Source organism: Dama dama, chromosome 31 (assembly GCF_033118175.1).
Source record: "Dama dama isolate Ldn47 chromosome 31, ASM3311817v1, whole genome shotgun sequence".
Lineage (NCBI taxonomy): Eukaryota > Metazoa > Chordata > Mammalia > Artiodactyla > Cervidae > Dama > Dama dama.
The window spans coordinates 59,462,967-59,490,058 of NC_083711.1; the positions used below are offsets into that span (position 1 = coordinate 59,462,967).

At 43.4% G+C, this 27,092-nt stretch overlaps 1 protein-coding gene across 2 annotated transcripts; it reads left to right on the plus strand.

The window, feature by feature from the left end:
- Positions 1-2,184: 2,184 nt before the first annotated feature.
- On the plus strand, positions 2,185-22,556 carry CD200 (CD200 molecule). 2 transcript variants are annotated; one of them, XM_061134122.1, is made up of 6 exons: positions 2,185-2,328; positions 6,147-6,228; positions 9,412-9,732; positions 12,031-12,303; positions 14,581-14,688; positions 19,736-22,555. In XM_061134122.1, exons 1-6 carry the CDS (start codon positions 2,317-2,319, stop codon positions 19,741-19,743), a joined length of 804 nt encoding a protein of 267 aa, XP_060990105.1. In that variant the 5' UTR covers positions 2,185-2,316; the 3' UTR covers positions 19,744-22,555. The 2 variants fall into 2 exon arrangements, with proteins under 2 accessions (XP_060990105.1, XP_060990106.1); XM_061134123.1 differs by lacking the exon at positions 6,147-6,228 and having other exon boundaries at positions 2,197-2,328; positions 19,736-22,556.
- Positions 22,557-27,092: the final 4,536 nt, after the last annotated feature.

Below are 27,092 nucleotides of genomic sequence, written 5' to 3' on the forward strand. Positions count from 1 at the left end.
TGTATTTAAAATATATCAACAATAAAGACCTACTGTGTAACTCAGGGAACTGCATTCAGCATCTTGTAATAACCTATAATGGAGAAGAATCTGAAAAAGTATATATATATATATATAAAACTAAGATCATGGCATCTGGTCCCATCACTTCATGGGAAATAGATGGGGAGACAGTGGAAACAGGATCAGACTTTATTTTGGGGGGCTCCAAAATCACTGCAGATGGTGATTGCAGCCATGAAATTAAAAGATGCTTACTCCTTGGAAGGAAAGTTATGACCAACCTAGATAGCCTATTAAAAAGCAGAGACATTACTTTGCCAACAAAGGTCCGTCTAGTCAAGGTATGGTTTTTCCAGTGGTCATGTATGGATATGAGAATTGGACTGTAAAGAAAGCTGAGCGCCGAAGAATTGATGCTTTTGAACTGTGGTGTTGGAGAAGACTCTTGAGAGTCCCTTGGACTGCAAGGAGATCCAACCAGTCCATCCTAAAGGAGATCAGTCCTGGGTGTTCATTGGAAGGACTGATGTTGAAGCTGAAGCTCCAGTACTTTGGCCACCTGATGCAAAGAGCTGATTCATTGGAAAAGACCCTGATGCTGGGAGGGATTGGGGGCAGGAGGAGACGGGGATGACAGAGGATGAGATGGCTGGATGGCATCACCGATAATGGACCTGGGTTTGGGTGGACTCCAGGAGTTGGTGATGGACAGGGAGGCCTGGCATGCTGCGATTCATGGGGTCTCAAAGAGTCAGACACGACTGAGCCAGTGAACTGAACTGATGATGTATGCATTTCACCCTGTGAACCACTCATTTAATCAAAAAATTTAAAGTATTTAAAAAAATAATACCTGTTTAGCAGTAGTTATAAAAGACAAAGTAGAGTTCAAAGTTATTTTTTTCTTCCATATTTTGAAAGTTAACTCATTGCCTTCTTGCATCCAGCAGTGCTTTGTGACATTTAAAGTCACTTTGATTCTTTTTCTTGGTGTCTCTACTTGTCATATTTGAAGCTTTAAGAGTTTTCTTTAAGTTTCCTAAATTTGACCTTTAATTTTGCTATATGTTAGCTTTCTCTTAGGAGAAGGCAATGGCAACCCACTCCAGTACTCTTGCCTGGAAAATCCCATGGACGGAGGAGCCTGGTGGGCTGCAGTCCATGGGGTCGCTAGGAGTCGGACTCGACTGAGCTACTTCACTTTCACTTTTCACTTTCATGCACTGGAGAAGGAAATGGCAGCCCACTCCAGTGTTCTTGCCTGGAGAATCCCAGGGACCGGAGCCTGGTGGGCTGGCTGGCGTCTGTGGGGCGCACAGAGTCGGACACTGACGTGACTTGGCAGCAGCAGCAGCAGCAGCAGCTTTCTCTTATGTATCTTGTTTGCCACTCCATGAATATTTTAGTCCTTTCAGAATTTGTTTTTCTGGAAAAAAAATCAGTAAATATTTTATTTACTGCCAAGGAATTTGCAGCCTTGAGTATAATAGAAGCTCTGTCCCAATACCTTGTCGTAGGTGTGGTGGTCAGGGTTGGTGGTCGGGAAAACAGAAAAGGCTATCGGAATTGAACATTTCATTGATCTGTCTTTTGTTTGTTTGTTTGAAGAGCCAAGAACTCCAGAACTTGTTAAAATAAGAAATATCCTCATCATCAGTGCAAGTGGAAGAAAATTTCTCACAGCAGAGAAAAAAAAACCCAGTCACATCAATAAAAGAGAGATCATTACAGCACTGATGGTTTAAATATATAATTTGATTCTGGATAAAAATAAATACACATTTGCTTTGCAAATTGTCTGTTGGTTAAATTCAGCTTCAAAATACTTGGATTTTCCGGGATGGTAACTGGGGAAACTGTAACATTTCGCAAAAATCATTTCATAACTTGCGTGGTCCACAATGCAGCCTGCCATTCCTCCAAGCACCACGCAGTGAGGCAATTCATGTCTTCCCACCTCCTCCTTTCCCTTTCTTTGTCTGTATAATGAAAATGGAAACAAGGTATCTTTTTCCAAACACTTGCTCAGTCTTCCCAGTTGCAACCTCTGAAAACGGCGAAATGCTTTGAAGACAGGAAGAGATGAGTACGATTTAATCCCCCTTACGCCTCTGCGTTGCGGGGTAGGGTAGGCGGGTACAGGGGTAGGGGGCGGGGCCTGAGCCGGGCGGAGGAGGAGGAGTTAAGCGGCGAATCCGTGGGGAGCAAAGGCGTCTTTGCTCCGCGGAACTGGAGGGGCTCTCCCTGGTCCGGTGTGAGATCCCTCCAGGCTTCCCAGCAGCAACCAAATAACCTGCGCGGCCAGGAGCGAGGATGGAGTGTCTGGTGAGCTGGGCCAGGCGTGGAAAAGAGGGCGCAGGGTGGGCGACTTCTCTCCGGTGGCCCCGGGGCGGTGGCGGGCTGCGAAGCTAGGCTGCGGGTTTCCCCTCTCTGATTCAGAGCTGGGATTCCTGCTTGCGCTTTCCTCTCAGTTCTGAACCTTGCAGAGAAGCGGATCTTGCCTTCCAAAGCGAGGTGTATAGGCCATACCTCCATTCCTGGGGTTGCGATCATCTGTCGCGGTAAACTGGAAACAGGATGCTGCCAGGTGCAGGCTCTGGAGACGCTTTCTCCGGTCACTGACATCCTTTGAGAGGAAATGGGCCTGGAGGCGGACCCTGGCTGCGTGGATAGAGGGTGCTGTATTGGCTCCATTTTGGTCCTGAAATCTGCGGTGGGGTTGCAGAATTTCAGGATCAGGCTGGCTCCTCTGTGATGCTCCAGCCTCTTTCTGCATCCTCTGGGCCTTTGCCATAGGAAGCCAAAAGGATCGGATAAATCAGAGTTAAAACCCAGGGTATCCGTGAGAGACAGGCATTTTGTTATCTAGGATCTAGGTATATGACAAAATGAAGGAGAGGATTTTCATTTAAATTGGTAACTGATATAAAATAATAATTAAAAAATCTAAATACAAGTAATGCCTCAAGATAATTTTTTTGCATATGGTTTATTGGCTAGACTACACAGCCAGTTATTTCATTGCCTTCCTTAACAAAGAAGAATGGTGGCCTCCCAGCTAGTGTTTACTGAGTGCCAGGTGCTCTTAATCTTAACCCCTGTCCTTCAAAGAAGGAGTTATTACCCAGTTTTACAAATAAAGAAACAGGCAGACAGGTGAATTTTTCCAAGTCCATATGACTGTGGCAGCTTCAGGATTTGAACCTACAAATTTTCAGGGGAGGGGCAGTGTAGCTGCCAGATGGACAGCTGTCAGGTAAGACCCAGGTCTCTGGACTCTGGCCCTCTTGGCAAGGGTTATAAGTGGACTTCTCTACTTCCATTATTGTGTGATCTGATTAATGAATTTTTTAAGCTGTGTAACACATACTGGCATTTACCATATCTTAAGCACTGTATTAAGTACTTTAAATGCTTAATTAATTCTCAGTAACGTTAGGGAGAGAGCACTTGGCCAGGTGGCAGTGGTCAGGCTCTCTCACCCAACTCTACTCACGTCCCACAGCTGGGATCATTTGTGGTGCTGCATACACACATCATGGTGTGGTCCTATAGAAGCACCGCCTAAAAAGCTCTAGGAGAGTCAAGTTGAGTCAAATGTTGGTGGTTGCTGCTGTGTCAGCCATTGGAGAGTAAAGCATGTCTACCTTGCCATGGTGAATAAAGAATGTCTGCAATTCCTATGACTCCTTGCAGCTTCTTCCAGCTTCTGTATTTATGCCTTGCCTACACTGGGTTCAGTGAACAGTGAGATACAGTGAGCCAACTGGTATAGTTGGCAGGATACACAGCAAGTAGAGGAGCCTGAGGCTCCACAGAAGAAGTCAGCAGGGAAGTGGTGGATGGTTCACCTGCTAGCACTGAAAAGGTGTTACAGGAGGTGAGTTCCCATTTGCCGGACAAGGTGGCATGGACGGCTGCTGACACCGGGAGTGACTTTTCCTGACTGCCCTGAAGGTGAATATGGATAGTGCCGTGATGCCGGTCCCCAGTTACTAGCAAGGCCCCTTGGGCAGTTGAGACCAGAGCAGCAGTATAAGCACCGATAGCAAGAGATACGGGTGGTTACATGAGCTGATGATATGGGTTATGGTCCTGAGATACAGAGGACAGTGTACTGTAAAGGCAATGTCTTTTGATGCAGATTTAGAACAGTGTCCTGTAAAGGCTGTGTCCTATGATGTGCTAACAGTGTACTGTAAAGGCTATGTCCTCAGATTTAGAAAAGTGTAATCATGTTGGTGGGCTGTGAACACCCCCAAAGATCCCGTCTTTGAAGGGGTGGGCCCGGCACCTGTGGGGGAGTTCTGTGGGTCCTAAATGAGAGAATCCTCAGGGGCAGAGTTGCCCCTGTGGAGGTTACTCGCCAAGGGAATATCGTGGAAGATGGGCACGTAGATTGTGTGGCGAGGGACCCTGAAGGGGTGGAATGTAGGGAGTGAACAATTGGCCAGGTGGCAGAGATCAGGCTGTCACCTCACTCCACTCAAATCCTACAGCTGGGATCATTCGTGGCACTGCGCTCACGCATCATGGTGTGGCCCCATATAAGCACCACCTGAAAAGCTGGAGGAGAGTCAGGTTGGAGTGAGTTGCACTGAGTTGTGTGGTCATTGTTGCTGCCACGTCAGCCATTAGAGAGTGAAGCCTGTCTGCCTTGCCTCGCAGGATAAGGAATGTCTGCAGTCCTGTGGTCTTTGTATCTTCTTCCAGCTTCCCTACTCACGTCTTGCCTACCCTGGGTTCAGCAAATAGTGAGATACAGGCAGTAGCCTAATGAGATAACAGCTACATTGATTTAGTGTTTATTTTTATCAATCACTTTATAGGAGCTTTACATATACCATCTCACTTAACCTTTTTAACAGAGAAGATTGGCACTGTTAATTTTTTCCTGTGTCTCCAAGAGGTAAAATGATTTGTCTAAGCTTACACACCTAGTATTTGTGCTAACCTGAATTCAAATTAGCCAGAAGAAATGAGTGCCTAATTAATAGCAAGGCTTTCTTTCTAATTCTTTTCACCTCAATCACTGTGCTTCTGTTTCTTAAATGTTACTGTCTCCCAGTTCCCACATCTTGTGTTTTGGTGTGTGTCTGCTTTTTCTTTTATCCTAAAATACAGATTTTTACTCTGAGAGCTACTAAACTATTTGCATTCCTCATCACAGCCTTTACTAGAATCTGGATTTCCATGTGGCGTGATGGTATGGAATCAGAATGCCAAAGAAAACTTCTGGTTTCAGAAGCCAAAGTTTTGAAATAACAAGAGCCTAAGCATTTGAGTTTTAAAAGCCTAAATGATGAAAGACCAAGGATAGGCATTCATCCCAGAAAAAGCTGATGGGACTAATACAAGGTGATGGAGGAAGCAGCTTTTCTGACCCTTGGCTGGGAGAGCAAAGAGAGGCTGATTAGCATTGCTTTGTGTCCTGAGAAGGATGGCTCTGTGCCTGGGCCCAGGAGTGGGGAGTTTAGGAGGATGGTGACTGCTGCAGAGTAATCTGTCTCCATTCCACTCTTCATTTTATAGCAAAGTGATTCCCAGAGTAATACTCTGTTAAATACCACAATGATTTGTTTAAAAAAAAAAAAAAACCCACAAGGCCAAGGATTTCTGCCCAGACACATGAAAATAAAGCAAGGGGGAAGAAAAAAAGCCAAATACTGGTTTTAAAAGGTACAATTTACATAAATTGTGCAGAATTTGCAGGAAAATCTCCCTCAGCAAGTATCAAGGCATATTCTGCAAAGTGGTTACACCTGAGTTACATTTTTAATATTAACAGATGTGGATTATTTGGGGAGTAAATTTTCTTCAACATTTGCAGTCTGTGTTTTCTGGGTATATTTTTGGCAGTTTGTTTTCTCATCAGTCTTGACAATGGTGGCTTTGGGAGCATGGCCTCAAATTGCTAGGAATGGCCATAATGAAAGAACCACATGGCTGCTTTTCCCATCCCACCCTAAGCAGCCTCTGTTATTTCTTCCATTTATAGTCCCTGGTTCTGCTTCCACAAAACCAAAGGCTTCCAGTGGTTAAAACTTTAGCTGCAGTTTTTCCTGATACAACAATTAGATTGAAGCTCCCTTAGCTTTGTCCACATTCAAATGCCCATTTCTGTACTTGCTCTCTGTCTTCAGGTGTTCAGAAGGCTCGTCTGTCATCTGTCTACCTTCCAACTGATTTGGCTCTTGGCAGCACTGGTGTTATGCAGGGCACAAGGTAAAGATACTCGATTCCCCTGCGTGGGATCCAGGAAACACGGTTTCCGGAGTGGACCTCTGACCACTCTCGTCTGTGCTGTGTCCATTTGCATGAATTATTTAACTGTGTAATTTGTTTGGAAGACTGGGAGTGGTTCTTTCTGCTTTCCACATTTTTGTTTTCAAAAACTTTAATATTAAGAAACTTTTCATAGATAAAACCAGACATGAAAAAAATTCTTTCTGAATTAAGACGTCATTTTTCACCTATCAAAGTGAATAATGTTTAAAACAATAATTCCTTATGTGTGTGAAGACATGGGGATGTGTGGGGGAGTAAGAATGAATTTGCCCTCTAGGGCTTATCTTGCAATAAGCCTTAAAACTGGGTGTGTCCCTCTTACAGAAAAATATTAAAAATTGTGAAATATGAAAGCTACATGGGTTCACACAGTCTGTTATATAAAACACACCTGTGCTGTCCGCTTATCTGCTGAATATCCTACTTCTGCCAGACCTTTCTCCTTGGTTCCATAGGAGACCACACCTCACTTACTGATGGCCTTTTATTACCTTTTGTGTGGTGTGTACTATGGGCTTCCCTGATAGCTCAGTTGGTAAAGAATCCACCTGCAATGCAGGAGACCCCAGTTCGATTCCTGGGTTGGGAAGATCTGCTGCAGAAGGGATAGGCTACCCACTCCAGTATTCTTGGGCTTCCCTCATGACTCAGCTGGTAAAGAATCCACCTGCAATGTGGGAGACCTGAGTTCAATCCCTGGGTTGGGAAGATCCTCTGGAGAAGGGAAAGGCTACCCACCCCAGTATTCAGGCCTGGAGAATTCTATGAATTGTATAGTCCGTGGGGTTGCAAAGAGTTGGATACGACTGGGAAACCTGCACAACAGTGTGGTGTGTACCGTAGTCATCGGCCTTCACAGGGGCACAAAGGGACGCTTCACACCCTGCATAGCACAGAATTTACCCACTGGGGGACCCTAAATGGGATTTCATATAAGCAGCAAATAATTGTAAACTTTCCATTAAATTATTTCTTGCATAGTCAAAGAGAAAAATCGCCCTAGAAGTTAAAACTCTAGTTTTGATCCCCTTCTTACTCTCTATTCTAACAGCAGCAGTTTATTCAAATCTATGCTCTGTACTCAGCAAACTTTAGGAAACCCCATCCTAACAACAGCTATTCCCCTAGAACTTTTTGCAACTATCAAGAGTGCACCTTACTGAAATTGGAATTTTGCAACACTTGGTGGTTCCAGTTTGTATTTGTTGCAATGCCCATCTTTTCATTCTTGATGTTGTAGAGCAGATATTCTTTTTTTCTAATTACTCTAGTCATTTTATCTGTGTTATTAGTCAAAAAATAAAACAACAGATTTTGGTGTTTTAAGTCAGTATTTTCTATACTGTTTTATTAATTTGTGCTTTTAGTTTTATTAATTCACTCCTTTTATTAATTTCTGGTGTGTGGGAATTTTGAATGTATGTAGGTATTCATTTTTCAATCTTTCCTGTTTCCCAATAAATTAAGTTAGGATTAAATATTTCCCCCTGAGAACTGCTTTATAAGCCTCTACAGATTTTAATATATGATATTCTTATTGTCATTCATAGTGATTTAGAACTTTTGTTATGATTTCTGGTGTAATTAAGGAGACAAGAGTATGTAAATTTCTAATTTTATTGCATTATGGACCCAGTGCAAGGTCATTTTTTTTGTATACTACTTCAAGTTTAATTTCGGGGTGTGTTCCACATGTGGTTTGAAAAGTGTGTATGTTTTCTTTTGGGTAAAGGTTTATAAATACATGCTCATATGGACATATTACATGTACATGTATAAATATTTGTTTTTAAAGTCTTCTATATCTTTGTATTTGATTTTATTTCTTTACTTATTTTTTAATAGGTGGAAGTGAAAATTCTGAGAGAACAGTGAAAAATTCTCCCATTATGATTATGGATTTATGCATTTTCCTTTGTAGTTCTATTAGCTTTTTATATATTTCAGAGTTATGTTGCTAGGTACATGAAGGTTCATGAGGGGTATATCTTATTTCAGATTCCTCCTTTTATCATTTTGAAAAATACATTTTTGTTTCTTACAGTGTTTTTGTCTTCCATTTCCCCTTCTCTTTCCTTTTAAAAATCTTACTTGGACTAATATTGAAATATCAGTCTTTCAATATTTCTTTAATCTTTTCTGTATTTTTAATGCTTCCAATTCTGGAAGAATTCTATGATCTGGTCTTCCTACTTACTAATTTAGTCTTCAGTGATACTCATTCTGCTAAGGCAGCCAGATTGTGAAAAGGGTTTATTTCTCATTTTATACATCTCTAGTTTCTTCTATTTACAGTGCTGGTTCCTTTTCACACTTGAGATATCACATTTGTCCATGTAAAAATGTTTATTTATTCATTTGTAGAGTTTATTATTCCTCTATCATTGTGTTAGCTTACTCAAGTGTTTGTCTATTTGTTATTGTATTGAGATTTCCCATTGAGTCATCTATCGTATCAATAAGAGTAGCCAGCATTGGAGGGGGAAGAAATTATTGCCATACCTTATATTTTGTACTATAGTCAGTAGAAACAGGGGACTGTGTAGACTGTAATTTGGTTGTCAAAGCTCTCTGGTACTATCAGCCTCCTGGAGCATTGTCCTGTACATCTCTCTGTCCATGTTCCTATATTTACCACTGCTTCCTGATGGCAGACGTCAATACTGCTGCCCCTTCCTTTTCAGATGTGTGTGTGGAATGTATAGGGCTGCTGTAACTTCTTCACTTAAACTAATCACTGCATATTATCCATTGACCCTTTCTCATTCCTAGCTGTTACTGTTCCAGGCATAAACTCACTTGGTGATACTTCTATCCTATCTGGCAGTTTCCATCTTCAACCTCACTTCACCTAATTTCCAGCCTACAGGGATTCTTCATGTAAATTCTGGTCACTGGGAGTTTGCTTTCTTATTTTTCTACTCTGCCACTCTAAAAGACTGAACAAACATATTTGAACTTATATTTCTTTAGCAACATCAGGAAGGTAGGTAAATGTTGTTTTCTTTTTTGTATTTTTCTTTCTTTCTAAATTTGACTTTGAACATGCATCGTTTATAAAAAATGTTTATTTGTGTATGTATTAAAATATAAATGTTCTTTTATGATTCCATGATAAAGTGGTGACCCAGGACGTAAAAGCGCTGCTGAACACACCTGCTTCTTTAAGATGCTCTCTGCAACATCCCCAAGAAGTTTTGATTGTGACATGGCAAAAAGTCAAGGCTGTAAGCCCAGAAAACATGATCACCTACAGCGAGAACCATGGGGTTGTAGTCCAGCCTGCCTACAAGGACAAGATAAACATCACCCAGCTGGGACTCATGAACTCAACCATTACCTTCTGGAATACCACCTTGGAGGATGAGGCGTGTTACAAGTGCCTCTTTAATACCTTTGGTTCTGGAAAGATCTCAGGAATAGCCTGCCTCACTCTCTCTGGTGAGAGTCTCTGAGAATACATTGTCTCTAGCTTGAAATGTTATTTTGAAGAATGTTTGAAATGCAGCGGTAGCAGTACCTAGTCTTTCAGGATCCTAGCCCCAGAAAGGTTCATTGGAGGACACTTGACCTTTCTTGTCTATTGTGTAACTGTGGTTACGGTTATTTGGAGAGTTCATTGACCTATGTTGAATCTTTGCCTGGAGTTATCTTTGCCCTGAAGAATACTCTTGTTGTCAACAAGAGTAAACTAAGGACCATAGTGAGGATAAATTCTCCCTAAGCAGTGCTATGGTTCAGACCTGGCATTGCCACTAGGAGTCATGTGACCCTAGAAGAGTCCTGTCCATGGTGTACCAGAGTTTATTTATCTGCACCATAAGTGTGAAATAGATCATCTCTAAGGTCCCTAAGAACTTTCATATTTTTGAACCTAAGGACAAAGCCAGATTGGGCTAAGCTGGAGCCAGTTATGGGGGTCCCTCTCATTTTGTTTCAGTGGATCTTTCGCAAAATTGATACAGCCATGCAGCAGAGGTTCTGCATACCCAATGCCTGCTAGGGATTTAGCTGAAAAATAAGTATTCTTCTAAAATCTAAGAGGCTTAGTTTGACAAGATTCCTTTCCTGTTAACTGATGCTTAGCTGGGATCAAGAACTGAGAATTAGGAATAAGGGGTAGTTTTGGAAGATGCACACTTGGTGGTGGTTTTAGAAGGGAAAAGTCAAACTTAGGGTTATTAGGAATGTTAAAATGAGAGTTTGAACACACCAAGAATATTGGACAAGGGATAAAGAGAGGCTCAGTAAACAAGAATGCAAGGGAGGTAGGATGACACCAGATAACATGTTTCTTTCACTTATTTTGCCCATGAGTTGTCTCTGCAGGATCTTGCATCAGGCTTTTCTTCTTGACTTCTATTTCTTTCATTCCTTTGTCTCCTGTCTCCATTTTTCTGTGTCTCTTCCCTCCTCCAATCCTTCCTTCCTCTTCTTTTTTTTTCCCTACTTTGCTCTTTTTCCTTGCCCCCCTCCCTCATTTCCTTTCACCCTTCCTTATTTCCTTCTTTTCAACATTTTCTTCCTTTTCCTTCTTGTGTCATATTTGTCTCATTTCTGTTTCCTCTTTCCTTTTTGTTCATCTTTCTCTCTTGCTCCCTTTCTTTACTCATTAATCTTTGAATAATTTATATGCCTGAAACGCAGACTCCTCTGTGTCTTCTAGCTGGTAATTCTGTAGTTTTTCCTCACAATGACACTTTCCAGCCATAAGGTATAAGTTTCATCCAAGTGATTCCTTGATACACCAGAGAACCCTGCTAGCCAGGCTGGCCATTTCAGCCATACTGGTCCTCCTTTACTTTTATTTCTCTTCCCCCAGGGCTCACTGATGTTAGTAATCTGGGCTCTCTGGACAGAGCCACAGTCCTCCTGTAGGCTCATTTCCTCCAGCCTACTCCCACCCACCTACCTCTTGAACTTCTAAACACAGACAAGCTTTTATTTAGCACTGCCCTTTAATTATCTTTTGTGCTCCAAAGCCAGCCATAGAAAGATGTTTGCATTTGCTCAGCAGAGATAAACTGTACATTCCAAGGAAAATGAACGCATTAGTCAAGGGACTTTTGAAAGGGAACAGGGTACAGCTGACCTAAAAATGTCCTTTTTTCATAAGCTGTTTGTTTTCTGTTAACTCCATAAGGTGATCTCCAAAGTCCTCACAACTGTCATTCTGTGATTTTTCTGACTACTGACTGAATTCCTAATTTGCATTTTGTATAGATATTTCAAACAGGGACTTTCTAAGTCTGCTCCATGCCTCTTATTCACTGGCCCAGTTCCAAATAGAAAAAGGCTTTTTCTAAGTGGCAGCCCCCCTATAGGCTCTCTGTTCTGAAACTGCTCTGGTTTTCTGAGGAGTGCAGACCAGCTGTGTGGAGGTGCCGCTTGATAGTTGTTGTCCAGCTGCTTGAGAGGGATACCCAGAAGGAGGCAGAGATACTGCATTGCCCACGAAAGAGAAAAGAATAATTATTCTCTGCACTGTTTGGGAGGAAATGTACCCTCTGTCCATCTAGCTAATTCTCTTAGAGACAAGCTCCATAGAGGATCATTCTTCTCACAGGGTTGTATAGGCCAGTCTCTACCCTGCTGTTCAGAGAATTAGACAGGAAGAGAAGGCCCCAGTTTGGATTGGATGTGCCACATTATCCCACTGTCTTTCTGTAAAGATCTTCCTCTCTTCTCTCTGAGGAGAGTATCTGACTCACACCAGATTTTATCATTTTCTTGTCCCAGTACAGCCCACAGTATTCCTTCACTATAAATTATCTGAAGATCACCTAAACATCACTTGCTCGGCCACTGCTCGCCCAGCCCCTCTGATCTCCTGGAAGGTCTCTGGGTCCGGGATTGAGAACAGTACTGAGATCGTCTCACACCCCAATGGAACAACATCTGTCACCAGCACCCTCCAGATCAAAGACCCCAAGAGACAGGTGGGGAAGGATGTGATCTGCCAGGTGCTACACCTGGGGACTGTGACTGACTACAGGGAAACTGTGAACAAAGGTAAGAGAGGTTTTCTGTGGTCGCAGGTGTGGACACACACCTGCAAGGTGGTGAATGCTCTGCAGGGCCTCTTGGCCTCTTAGCAAAGAAGCTGATAAGGCAGAGAATGGGATAAGTAGGGGAAGAAAAACAGAGTTGAGGAAGCCAGTATAGCCTATTTTATTGCTTTGGCAATTGTGGTATGTTGCTCACACACTGAATGCTTTTACTGAGATCCATTCCATTGATTTATTCTTCTGTGCTCCTGAGTATTTGTTATGCCAGAAATGTGACAGCAAGGATTCAGTCCCCGAACACAGGGAGCTTCTAGTCCAGGAAGGAATGAAGAAGGAGCTGGGTAGTTGTAAAAATACAGGTTAAATGCTTCCATAAGAAAGCTATGGTAGGAGTTTGGGGTTTTTGAGCAGGAGCCACCTGTTCTCCTTGCTTGACCCTGCAACAAACCATTCTCTGATAAAAGAGGGGAAAAAAAAGAAAGCCGTGGTATAACCTGGGAAGATTGAGAATGCAGAGAAGGAGTATCAGCTCAGTCTGGAGGGATTACAATGTTTTCCTGGAAGAAGTCACATCTGGGATGAAAACTTTGCATAATCTACACTAAGGGAAAGGAGCAATAGATCTTTTAGGAAAGAAACCAATCTGAGTTTTCCCAACATCATTTTAAAATAAATTGCCTCCTGCTCAGGACCTCTTTTACTGTCTTGTATTTCCATCTAAACTCTTATCTCTGGGTCTCATTGATACAAGAGGTAAAGATGATGGGAGAGAGAATAAGGAAAGCAGTGGTCATAGAGGCAAGACACTTCAGTGACAACAGCCATAGTTTCCTTTCTCTGCGTAGTTTTGAAGCACTAACTCTGGATGAGGCACTCGTTTAACAAGCCCCCTATTAAAAGATATTGCTGCATTTTTCAGGGTACATTGTGAACCCGGAAAAGTTTATGCCTCATTTTCATGTGCTCAGTTGCTCAGTCATGTCCAGCTCCTTGTGACCCCACGGACTGTTGCCCACCAGGGTCCTCTGTCCATGAGATTTTCCAGGCGCAGGTTGTCATTTCCTACTACAGGGGATCTTTCCAATCCAGGGATCAAACCCTTGTCTCTTGCATTGGCAGGAAGATTCTTTACCACTGCGCCACCTGGGAAGCCCAGATAGTCTCTAATGAACATGTCTTGTAGTCATTTCTGGGGTCCTTGAAAAAGCAAACTAATTAAAAAGTAAACATTTAAGTAAATTTGATCAAGATGTTTGTGGTGGTAGATTTGGACATTTATGACAAGATCCTTAGATTTCACCAAGATGAAGGGTAAATTTCCCTGAAAAGCAAGAATCTGAAAAGGAACATGTCTTCTTTTCTAAGAGTGCCCAAATAGACTGATTATCATTTATAACATTTGTATCATTTGTATAATATTTCTTCATTCTGCAAGCATTTACTAAAAATCTTTCACACTTAAACCATTATGTCAAGTACTAGATCTATTGAAGACCAATCTGAACTCTTAACTGGTGTCTAACACTAGTGAGACCAATCTGAAGGTGCTCAGTTAAATTATGACATGACAAATCCCATTATAAAGGTATGGAGAAGATGCCGGAGACTCCCAAATCAGATAGTGCTTTTTCTGACTTTGTATTACACAGTGACACTGAGGAACTGATATGTAGGCTAAGTTGCATTTATTGACTACTAGAAAGAAGTTTAATAACAAAGACATTGATTAGAAGGAACACAATTAAAACATGGAGATGAGTTTATTCCTGGAGGTTGGAATCATGAGATTCATTATTTTTCCTTTATATTTTTCTATATCTTCCAAAAATTCCTCAATAAACATATTGATTTAATGGACAGTATGGCAAAGATTATGTGCTTTGAAGGCAAACAGATCTCTGACCAAGCCTTGTTCTACCAATTACTACACTGATTTGGGGCTTACCCAACTTCTCTGAGCCTCAGTTGTTTGTTTTTTTAATTTGTTAGATGATAGCAATAATAATACCTAACTCTTGAGCTATTTTGAGGATTAAAGAAGGTAACACATTCAAAGCTCTTACTACATAGTAACCACATAAAACATGTTAATTATTATTATTATTTAAATGCTATTAAAATAATATGAGGTCATGAATGCAGACCTTTATATACTTAAGAATAATTTTCATCAAAAGTACAATTCTAGTAAAAACTCATTACAACTATTTCTTTATTACTTTTTACCTCTATAGCTTCCACTTATCACTAGTTTTTCCTTTTCTCCCCTCAATATCCACAGGCTTTTGGTTTTCAGTTCCACTGCTGTTAAGCATTGTCTCCTTGGTAATTCTTCTGGTCTTAATCTCAATTCTACTCTACTGGAAACGTCATCGGAACCAAGATCGAGGTGAGTCCCATAGGAAGTAAAAAGAAGGAAAAAATTATCGTTCGATGACAATCTGGGGTTCAAATGAAGATATAAATAAGGGATGAGTGCTTAGTCATGTCTGACTCTTTGTCACCCTGTGAATTATAGCCCGCTAGGCTCCTTTGTCCATGGGATTCTCCAGGCACGAATACTAGAGTGGGTTGCCATTTCCTTTTCCAGGGCATCTTCCTGACCCAGGGATTGAACCTGGGTCTCCTGCATTGCAAGCAGATTCTTTACCATTTGAGCCACCAGGAAAGTCCTAAATAAGGGGTGATAACCATGAAGTTAAAAGACACTTGTTCATTGGAAGAAAAAATATGATGAACCTAGACAGCATATTAAAAAGCATAGACATCACTTTGCTGACAAAGGTCTATATAGTCAAAGTTATGGTTTTTCTAGTAGTCATGTATGGATGTGAGATGTGCATCATAAAGAAGGCTGAGCACCAAAGAATTGATGCTTTTGAACTGTGATGCTGGAGAAAACACTTAAGAGTCCCTTGGATTGCAAGGAGATCAAACCAGGCAATCCTAAAGGAAATCAACCCTGAATATTCATTGGAAGGACTGATGCTGAAGCTGAAGACCCAATACTATGGCCATCTGATGCGAAGAGTCAGCTCGTTGGAAAAGAACCTGATGCTGGGAAAGATCGAGGGCAAGAGATGGGGACAACAGAGGATGAGATGGTTGGTTGGCATCACTGACTCAATGGATATGAGTTTGAGCAAATTCCAGGAGACAGTGAAGGATAGGGAAGCCTGGCATGCTGCCAGGGGGTCACAAAGAGTCAGACATGACTGGGCGACTGAACAACAGGTCAGCTATCCCACTGAAGAGACTGTGAACCTGTCCAATGTGATCACCATCTCAGTAGTGCTTTCCGTGTTATGTGCTCACTATGGCTCAGACGCTCTAGGCAATGCACAGGGGATAATAACTGCATCATGTCATCCTGCCCTTATACACTGTTAATTTCTTTCCATCTCCTACAACATCTATCACAGTATCTTATGTATACTCACTAAATGTTCATTAAAAGAATGAATGACTGAATGGAAGGGTAGATTTTCAAACAGATTTTTTCAATTCCACTTTTTAAACTGCAAATTCAGTACCTCATAGATGCTGAGTCTAAACATTGTGAAAGAATATAAAACAAGAGACACTATCAAACAAGAGGAGTCAGCCAGAGGGGAAGGATTAAACTTCTTTGGTTTCTGAGGACACTGCATAATTTATTAAAGCTAATGAAAATGTGCAGTTTATGTTGTATGTAGTGGGAATTTTCTAGGATGAAGCAATGCTGTGGGAGTTTTCTCCAGCTCACATGACTGACAGAAAGGGGAGGAAAATGTTCACTTTGAGTGTTATTTTACATTTCTATTAAAAGTATCACTCACGTGCTACCCTTTTTCCTCTTTTTATGTCTCATAGATTAATATCTTTCATGTTCTAAGCTTTTTGAACATTTAATTTTGCATAAGCCTTATATAAACACTAGATGAATTCTTGTGATTTTGTAAGGAAAACAACAAATCACCAGCATCAGTGACCTTTTGCAGATGTAGATAAAAGGATTTGTTCTGTAGGGGACAGGAGATTGCAAATCAGATAATCTTACTGCACATAAATTTAAGCCCATAGAGCTCCTTGTGCTGTCACTCAGCCCTGTCTGACTCTTTGAGACCCCATGGACTGTAGCCTGCCAGGCTCCTCTGTCTGTGGGATTATCCTGTCACGAATAGTGGAATAGATGACCATTTCTTTCCCCTGGGGATCTTCCCAACCCAGAGATCAGGGATTGAATCCAGTGTCCTGAGGCTTCTGCATTGGCAGATGGATTCTTTACCACTGAGCCACCTGGGAAGCCCTTAGCTCTCTGCAAAATGTCAAAGGCAGAAGGCCAGTTGACTCTACTTTTTCCAAACATTTTGCTTTTCCAGTTAGGAACTGAAGTTGACTTCCTTCCCTTAACACAGTTAACAGCAGGCCTAAAATTAGAATCCTGGTCTCCTGACCTCTGCTGGAATATTCTTCCAGTTATGGTTTCCTGACTTGAAAGGCACAGTTGTTAATTGTGTTTATTTCAGTCTGTGCTTGCTGATATTGCTCTATACTTCTGTAAATGTATAAGCAGAAAAGTATGACATGTTCAAATTCATTTTAAAATGTCCCCTTGAACAAGAATCTCATAATACAGTCCATTCAAGCCCAAGGTAAATTTCACTAGAAAGGGACATTTGCAAAATAATTGTCCTTTGTTTATTAAGTCTCATATTTTCTGGGAAATATAATTGTTCTTGCCTTATTCAGTTGCTGAAGTAAAGAGAGTCAGCTTAAGGTTATTTGGTCCCATATACTTAAGTAGCTAGTAAAATCAAGTGTCAGCTATGCTGGAGACAAACTCTCAAGGCTGAGAAAATACTGGTTTGTTAAGACCAAAACTTAAGTAACCCAAAAATTTGGAAGAAAAGGAAGAAAATCGTCAAATATAGTGACTTTTAAAAATTTCTTTAAGTAAAAAATTTTGGTTGTCAATTTGTGATGAAAGTGAATAGTCCTACCACATTTTCTTGTCATCTTTAATTTTTATTTTATATTGGATTATAGTTGATTTACAATGTTGTGTTAGTGTCAGGTATACAACAAAGTGATTCAGTTACACATATATCTATTCTTTTTCAAATTCTTTTCCCATTTAGGTTATTACAAAATATGTTTCTTTACCCTTACTTTGTGTTTTTTTCTCCTCTCTTTTTCTATTATCTTCTGAAACATAAAACTTTTGGATGGGCAGGGAAACATGATCAGTCAAAATGACCCCAAGATTTTGGACCTCAGTGACCTGAAAAAATGGTCATGTGAACAGAAATGGAGGTGGAGAGGGGGAACTGAGAGAGAGTGTGTGTGTGTGTGTGTGTGAGAGAGAGAGAGATCAGTTTGTGGGGAAAGAAAAAGTAGAGGTGAATTAGTTTTTGAGCTTATTGAATATGAGTAAACAAAGAATCATCTCCATGGAGCTGCCAGTAGTAAGACAAATCTGGTAAGAAAAGTCTGTCAAATCTTTGTTAGATAAATGACCAAAATTATTTATTGTAGATTAAAATCACTGATTTATTGCTCACAAAAACATAAGCAAATTTATAGGTTTTAGACAGAGGGGTAATCTCTAATGACAGATGTTATTTTCATAGAGAAGTCAGGCCCCTTTTCTTAGGATTTGATGTAATGCCAGAGAGTGTTATGTTGGTTTTTTTCAACAGTAAAGCTGTTCTCTGAGGAAGGTGTGATGAGTTAGAGGCAGTTTCTCTTTGCACCATTTCTAGAGAGATCACAGTTACTTCTCGTGAGACTACAACAGTATGATAATAGATTAATAGGTTTTCAAATAACTTTTTTTTTCTTTTATGAATCAATATTATGAATCAATACTCTATTACTAAATAGAAAGTGAAAAGAAATTAAAATTTCCCAGGGAAATTTCTTGATAGTTTTTTCCTATTAAAACCCAGTTGATGTCATAAATTTGCCCCTTACATATACTACAAAAACATTAAATTTGAGGTTAAGAATAATCTTTTATTTTTCATTAGCCAAACCACCAATGATTACAAGCTTCTCAGAAACAACTTCACTTTGGGGCATAGATAGTCGCCTAATTTTTAGAAATTTTTATTCTGAGTAGCAGTCTTCTATTGTTTGGGTCACGGTTGAATTGGAAACCAATGGAAGACTTAGACAATCATGTGAAATGCATATTCCAAACTTAATTTCTCTTCAAAATATCTATGTCAGGTAAAAGTGATTTATTTAAACTCATATTATCTATATAATTACTTTGATTTTTCCCACTTTGCTTCACAGTAACCTAACCTTATAAATGAGTTCTCTGCAATGATGATAATGGCAATGTTAGTGAAACACTATATTCTGGTTAGAATCAAGTCATTTTCTCTTATTTTAAGCTTAGGACTCTATCAAATAACAGCAATGCTCATTAAATAATTGGTGATGCTGAAATTAGAGATTAATTAGAAGAATAATATAAAAGATATATGTTTCCAAAAAAAATTAAAATCTTTGCTTTTCTAATAATGGTACTTAAGCTTCCCAGTTGAAGGCTGGCTGAGTGGTAACTCTCAGCCCATTCCAGTGTAATCGTGGTTTCAAGCAGAAGAAGGGATGCTTTAAATGAGAAAAGTGTAAAGCAGTTATTGTTGAACAACCTAGGTTAGAACTGCTGGGAGAAATCTTGCATCCCAAGGCTATCTGTCTATAAAATTTTACCCTTGAATCGGTATCAATGCCACCCATCATATCAAAATGTCATAACACAATCCAGTCATAAAGTAGGTGGTTAACAAACCTGCAAGTCTGGGCATTCTTGCCTGAGCTGTTCTGTGTCTTTCACCATGGAACAAATCACTGGTATTAGAAATGTTGGCACAGTTAAAACATGCAAAACTTCAGGTTCCGGTGAAGAATTACTTAAGATTACACAAGAGAGTGAGATTTGGAGCCAAGATAAAATCCCAGATCTTTTACTTCACTGTTTACCTGCCTTGTAGGGAGGCCCACATTCTCCCAGTTTAAGGGCTAGAAAGCTAATAGTCTTATAAGGGCCTCCATCTGTCTAGTTTGTGACCATACCTACCTTGATGTCCAATAAGTGAGAATCCATAGGAAACAAAGCTCAAGGTCTTAAAATACATGTGGATCATTTGGAATTCTTGAGCCTGTTCTTTTACTTGTAGTCTTACATGTATTATTAAGCAAGTATAATCTTGCTTAAGAATAGTAAGCTATTATTTCCTAGAACTACTCATATCCTTTTAAAGAGAGGCACAGTGCCTCCCAGCACACTGGGTCAGCGGTATCTACTTCCTTCTCTTTGTTGATGAAATATGCACTGGAGAATTCTGTGTTTATTGATCCTTCTATTATCTATCTGCTGAAAATCTATTAGAATAGAAATTATAGATGTTCAAAGTTCGTATCTTGATCTTTCTTTTACCCAGAGCCCTAGAGGAGTCACACAGAACCCTGAAAGTTATTTCCTGGTCTACTTGAATCTGACTCAGGAGGCAAGCAGAAGAAAGAGGGTCATTCTCCAAGGAACCTAAAAGAGCAAAAAAATGGGAGTCAAAGGCCTAAGAATTTCAAGACTTTCCACTGCCACGCAGGCCACCCAGTGCTTCTGTGAGTTCCCAGAGGAAGTCATTTTACCTCTCAGGTCTGTTGTAGGACTTGGTTTTGCAAAATGATGCAGTGTTGTGCTGTTGAAAGGATACTGGACTTGGAGCCAGGAGCCGCCACTCGGAGGTTGACTTTGACTCCAACTGGTGGCAACTCTGTGTTAACCATATCTCATCGAACTTTCACGTTTGCATCCAGAAAGTTAAGAAGTTGGACCGAATAATTTGCCATTCTGCTCTAAAAACAGATGTCATTCCAGGAAAAAAAAAAAGGATAAATAAAGAGAAAAGAAATGAAAGAGAGAAGAATACAGGAAGATAGGGACCAAAGAACTTTTCTGAGACTGCCTTTTGCCTTTCTCTGGATATGCCATCTCTTCTTCCCTTCTTCTTTGGTCCATAAGTCTATTTCCTCATCACTGGGTATCTTGTCCACTGCCTGCTTACTGTTTTTGCTATTAACTGGTCTTTCTAGAAGTCTCAGTTTCACTGCTCTTCTTCATGTACTTCTATGATGTTTACCACAATGGACGTGGAACTGAATTTATTGTGAAGTAACATTGGCAACCTTAACTTTGCTTATCTGTTTTTATAGCAGACTAAATATTGTTAGTCTTAGACAGCAACTTGCATTTTTTAAAAAGCATGCATTTCTCATCCATTTGTCTCATAATATGACCCAGTCCTATTTTAATCATTCTAAATTCAACCTAGTATAATGAAATATATTATGAAAAGAGGTGTTTAGAAAGTTTTCTGAATAGCAGTCAGTTAATTCAAATGCTTTGCCTCCCCCAACTTTTTTTCTTATAAGGTAACTTGTCACAATAGCAGAGGAAGCATGTATGGCTGTACAAATTCCTTTGTTGTAAACACATTGTTCTAACTAGTGGAACAGTTTTGAACTCTTAAATCATCATTGGACCAAGCTGGTGAGTTTTTCAGTATCTTTTGCTTTCTTGTCTGTATCCAGTGACCTAGGAACTAAAACTTAAGTTGTCTTTATTGTTGTATTGAATATTTATATATTTAGTAAGCTTTTTGTATGTTATTTAATTAAGTATTATTTCATATATTTGTATTAATATACTAAATAATTAAAAGTGTCTAACTACTTGGCTCATGATATTCTCTTGGGGAATGTGGAAAATGTGGACATTAATGATAATACTTATATTTTCCCTCTGTGTGTGAAGCCCTCCCCTCTCTCTCTCAGTCTTCTAAAAGATGCTGTTGACATTTCTGATTTCTCACAACATCACAAGTCAGATGTCCTTCTGTGACCAGTGAGAGCTCCTTCATGTTGGTGATATGACCCTGTCAGTTTTGGAGCACTTCCTTATATATGCTGTTTTGATTTTGCTTTTAGATACTAACCTTTTCAAATGAATTAGCTTGCACAGCTTTGAATTTAGTAGGACTTAATATCCTGCTTCTGATTTAGCTATATTTCTGGCATCTCAGTTGCCAGATCAGATCATGTAACTTAAAGTAGTAGCTCCAAACATTTAAAGGTCTCAGGGCCCCTTTATACATGTAAAAACATCATTGAGGACCCAAAGAGCTTTCTTATATAGGAAATTATGTCTGTTGATATTTACCATATTTGATATTAAAACCAATACATTACAAGCATACATTTCATTGGGTCATCAGAGTGATGGTAACATTGTACATCAGATAACTTCTGGAAAGCTCCACAACACATTTGTAAGAGAATAAAGAATAAGGAATTGGTGTGATTATGACAGTAGTTTTGACTTTGTGGAGCCCCTGAAATGGTCTCAAGGGCACTTTTAAGGACTGCTCACTTAAAGAATAGGCAAAGAAGGAGACCATCTTATGAGATTTCGTGAGTGCCCAAAGGCACTCCTTTATGAAATAGCTATCTTCATAGTGCCTAAGCATTCCACCATAATTTTATTTAGGCCATTACCTTTCTGGGAATTCCCCTGCAGAGAAGCCTTGGTCTAACCCTTCTTCCTAATAATTAAATTGATGTATTAAATGGCTAATCCGTTACCTTGGAAGATATTGAGAGGCTTGGACTTAGAATTGGTAGACTTTGATGGGACAGACTTGGGAGGTTCATAGGAGTGGAGAGAGGCCCTGGAAGGCACAGCTCAGAGCGCCTGATTCTGAGAAGGCAGATCCTAGGGGAGAACCAGTGCTTCCCGGTGAGTGCTGTCCTCATGCTCCTGGGAGGGGCTCACCAGTTCCCCCTTAACTCATCCTGCTCCTTTCCATCAGGAGAGCTTTTTCTGAAATTGTGAGTTAGAAGAAGACAGTTTGGGCTTTGTCTATTTATCAAGGTTGTGGAAGTTGCAAACATTTGAGTCACTTAGAATAACTCAGTCACAAAATTTTCTTGGCAGTAAAAATTTATAAACTTTCCAGGGTGATGGTAAATGAGCTCAGCGATAAGGGAAAGTAAAAGAAGTTTTCTGTGCTAAAATAGAACTAAAACTCAAGATGAGAATGTGGGGGGAGGGGTTGGAACTTTTTAACCACTAACTAAGTAACATTTCAAACATACAAGTTCAAACAATACAAAAAATACAAAATCCACATGATGGCCAGGGACTATGAGGCTTTGTTTAGAAGAGTTTTCTTGGACCAACTTTCTTCTACGGTTATTTAGCTCATTGAGAAAGAGATTTAAATTTCTAAAAATAAAGCTTCCTAAAGTAATTCCTGACAACTGTGGTTTTTCTTCATTTGCTCTGAAAATGCTCCAGATTTTACTACAGTCTCCCCACCACAGTCACTTAGGCTAATGAACTTGGACAAGGTCACACAGCACCGTGATTCAGCTGTAAGCAAGCCAGCTCTTGCATAGACATCATATACATTTGAACCTTGTGAGGGGGGGAAGGTTTTCAAGCCCATTTTTGTAAGTGTGAAAAATGAGGCCCTAAGTTCTTCAGTGACTTTCTTTGGGTAACAGTGAAAACATGTTACTGTTGTTCAGTCACTAAATCATGTCCAGCTCTTTGTGACCCTATGGACATGAGGCGGGACGAAAACTCCAACTCAGAATCCCAGACTTCCTGCCCAGCGCCCGCCCTGTCCCCTGCCCAGCGCCCGCCCTGTCCCCTGCCCAGCGCCCGCCCTGTTCCCTGCCCAGCGCCCGCCCTGTTCCCTGCCCAGCGCCCGCCCTGTCCCCTGCCCAGCGCTCGCCCTGTTCCCTGCCCAGCGCCCGCCCCGCCCTGCTCCCTGCCCAGCGCCCGCCCTGTCCCCTGCCCAGCGCCCGCCCTGTCCCCTGCCCAGCGCCCGCCCTGCTCCCTGCCCAGCGCCCGCCCTGTCCCCTGCCCAGCGCCCGCCCTGTCCCCTGCCCAGCGCCCGCCCTGCTCCCTGCCCAGCGCCCGCCCTGCTCCCTGCCCAGAGCCCGCCCTGTCCCCTGCCCAGAGCCCGCCCTGTCCCCTGCCCAGCGCCCGCCCTGTCCCCTGCCCAGCGCCCGCCCTGCTCCCTGCCCAGCGCCCGCCCTGTCCCCTGCCCAGCGCCCGCCCTGTCCCCTGCCCAGCGCCCGCCCTGTCCCCTGCCCAGCGCCCGCTCTGCTCCCTGCCCAGCGCCCGCCCTGCTCCCTGCCCAGCGCCCGCCCTGTCCCCTGCCCAGCGCCCGCCCTGTCCCCTGCCCAGCGCCCGCCCTGTCCCCTGCCCAGCGCCCGCCCTGCTCCCTGCCCAGCGCCCGCCCTGTCCCCTGCCCAGCGCCCGCCCTGTTCCCTGCCCAGCGCCCGCCCTGTCCCCTGCCCAGCGCCCGCCCTGTCCCCTGCCCAGCGCCCGCCCTGTTCCCTGCCCAGCGCCCAGCGCCCGCCCTGTCCCCTGCCCAGCGCCCGCCCTGTCCCCTGCCCAGCGCCCGCCCTGCTCCCTGCCCAGCGCCCGCCCTGTCCCCTGCCCAGCGCCCGCCCTGTCCCCTGCCCAGCGCCCGCTCTGCTCCCTGCCCAGCGCCCGCCCTGTTCCCTGCCCAGCGCGCGCTCTGCTCCCTGCCCAGCGCCCGCCCTGTCCCCTGCCCAGCGCCCGCTCTGCTCCCTGCCCAGCGCCCGCCCTGTTCCCTGCCCAGCGCCCGCTCTGCTCCCTGCCCAGCGCCCGCCCTGTCCCCTGCCCAGCGCCCGCTCTGTCCCCTGCCCAGCGCCCGCCCTGTCCCCTGCCCAGCGCCCGCCCTGCTCCCTGCCCAGCGCCCGCCCTGTCCCCTGCCCAGCGCCCGCTCTGCTCCCTGCCCAGCGCCCGCCCTGTCCCCTGCCCAGCGCCCGCTCTGCTCCCTGCCCAGCGCCCGCTCTGTCCCCTGCCCAGCGCCCGCTCTGTCCCCTGCCCAGCGCCCGCCCTGTCCCCTGCCCAGCGCCCGCCCTGTCCCCTGCCCTGCGCCCGCCCTGCTCCCTGCCCAGCGCCCGCTCTGTCCCCTGCCCAGCGCCCGCTCTGTCCCCTGCCCAGCGCCCGCCCTGTCCCCTGCCCAGCGCCCGCCCTGCTCCCTGCCCAGCGCCCGCCCTGTCCCCTGCCCAGCGCCCGCCCTGTCCCCTGCCCAGCGCCCGCTCTGTCCCCTGCCCAGCGCCCGCTCTGCTCCCTGCCCAGCGCCCGCCCTGTCCCCTGCCCAGCGCCCGCTCTGCTCCCTGCCCAGCGCCCGCTCTGTCCCCTGCCCAGCGCCCGCTCTGCTCCCTGCCCAGCGCCCGCCCTGTCCCCTGCCCAGCGCCCGCTCTGTTCCCTGCCCAGCGCCCGCCCTGTCCCCTGCCCAGCGCCCGCCCTGTCCCCTGCCCAGCGCCCGCTCTGCTCCCTGCCCAGCGCCCGCTCTGTCCCCTGCCCAGCGCCCGCCCTGTCCCCTGCCCAGCGCCCGCTCTGTCCCCTGCCCAGCGCCCGCCCTGTCCCCTGCCCAGCGCCCGCCCTGTCCCCTGCCCAGCGCCCGCTCTGTCCCCTGCCCAGCGCCCGCTCTGCTCCCTGCCCAGCGCCCGCCCTGTCCCCTGCCCAGCGCCCGCCCTGTCCCCTGCCCAGCGCCCGCTCTGCTCCCTGCCCAGCGCCCGCCCTGTCCCCTGCCCAGCGCCCGCTCTGCTCCCTGCCCAGCGCCCGCCCTGTCCCCTGCTCAGCGCCCGCTCTCACGCTTTCATCCGTCGATGTCCTGTTTGTCAGCACATTCCTATCCGCTCTGTCGGTACACTTAGACTCTGACTCTCACCTCTAATCCTACCACCTGGCCCAAAGTTTCATTCCCGCTCTCACAGACTGTTGACATATTAATAGCTTTTTTTTTCTTTCTTAAAATTTATTTTAAATTTAAACAATTTGAAATGTATTTAATTGGAGGATAACTGTTGTGTTGGTTTCTGTTGTACCGCAATGTGACTCAGCCGTAAGTATACACATATCCCCGCCCTCTGAGCCTCCCTCCCAACCCCTCTCCCCCCACCCCCCACCCCCTCCCGAGCACTGAGCTGGTTCCCTGTGCTATACAACAGCTTCCCACTAGCTGGCTATTTTACACATGGCAGTGTATATATAGACATCAATCTCCCTGCTTCTGCTTCCTTCCCCTTTTAGACTATTCTCATATCTCTCTTAAAATATAGGTCAAGACAGATCTTGTCATTCTTCTGCACAAAATCTCCAAGTGCTTCCCATCTAATTTAGAGAAGAAGCCAAAATCTTTACATGGGCTTTATGGCCCTTCGTGACTGGGCTCCCTGATACTCTAAAATCACCTTCTACTGCTCTTTCTCCTGTTTACACTCTGCCAGCCACACTACCCTTTTCTTGCTGTTTTACCAGTATTCAGAAAGATTTCCACCACAAAACCTTGGCACTTAACTCTTCTCTCTAACTAGAATGTTCTTCCTGAAGGCGGTCATGTAAGCCTTTTCCTCAGCAAACCCTTTCTCTCTCCCTCTTCAGCTTCACTTTTCTCCCTTGCATCTGTCACTCTCTAGCATGCTGTCTGCTTTACTCATTTATTTGTTTATTATCTGTCACCTTCCAATAGATTGTAAGCTTCATGAGGGCAGAGGTTTTAATCAGTTGGCTTGCTTTTCCCTAGCACTTAGTATAAGCAGTCAAGGAATATTTCTTGAGCAAATCAGTTTTGTGACAGTACGTTAGGGGAGGGAGGGAAGAGTAGTTTGAACAGCTTTGCACTGGAGCATCCCTCCCGCCTTATGAGAGAATACGACTGAACTAGAGAATAGCGGAGGACTTTTAGAAATTGATGGTCATGAAGCACAGAGACAAGTATAATGGATTTAGAACCAAAAGAATGGTGTTTAAATTTCATCCCTGATATTCAGTAATGTGTGATCTTTGACCAGTCACTTAATATCCCTGAATTTACATGTCCTCAATTATAAATTGGGAGTGCCCCAAGTTTGTCTTACTGAGTATCTGTAAAGGCTCAAATGAGAAGGAGTATAGTTCTCAATGTGTGCAAGCTTACTGCTGAGGCATGTCTGCTCTGTGACCTCAGAACCCACACTGAAACACCACAGGTCTCACGTCTCGTGCTCCTAGCTCCTTCTCACAGTCAGCTCCACCCCTGTCTGGAAGTGGATGTGGGGTCGGGGTGGAAACAGGAGTGCTGGCAGTAGAAGATGGCTGAGCAGAGAGAAAACCTACTGGGCTTCGTTTCAAAAGAAGCCGGGACCCTAATACATCCTCCAGGATGACATGGCCTTTCTTTGTGCTGAGGATAAGACCAAAAGAACACACAAAAGTCAGTGTCTTAGCATTTTTGACTTGTTGCGTTTCAGGCAAAGTGAATCTGGTCAGTAAGAAGGTGGTTTTCTGTAAGCCAGGGAAAAAGTCCTCCCAGCCCTTGATCATGTTGGCGTTCTATTAAAACAAAGCAAAACCCAAAAGAATAAAAACACAAAAAAGTTAAAATCTCTTCTACTGGGCATTAGCTTTCTGAATACAGTTTTGCCACATTGCTCCAGAGTATTAACAGCCACCATCTGCCATCAGAGATGGCAGAGAGCCCTCCAACACTTAAAAAGGATGCAAAATTTGATACCCCTGAAAGCTCTTCATAGAATTATGTTGCTTTACCAGATTTGGTAATATGTCATGATGGAAAGGCCTCTCCAGAATTTGAAAGTTTCCAGAGAATTCAACAGATATTTAGATGCTTTTCACCTAAATCATATGAGCCTAGAGAGGGGAGTGCTCAAATCAAAGAGCTGGAACTCAAAAAGCGAGTTGTGTTTTCT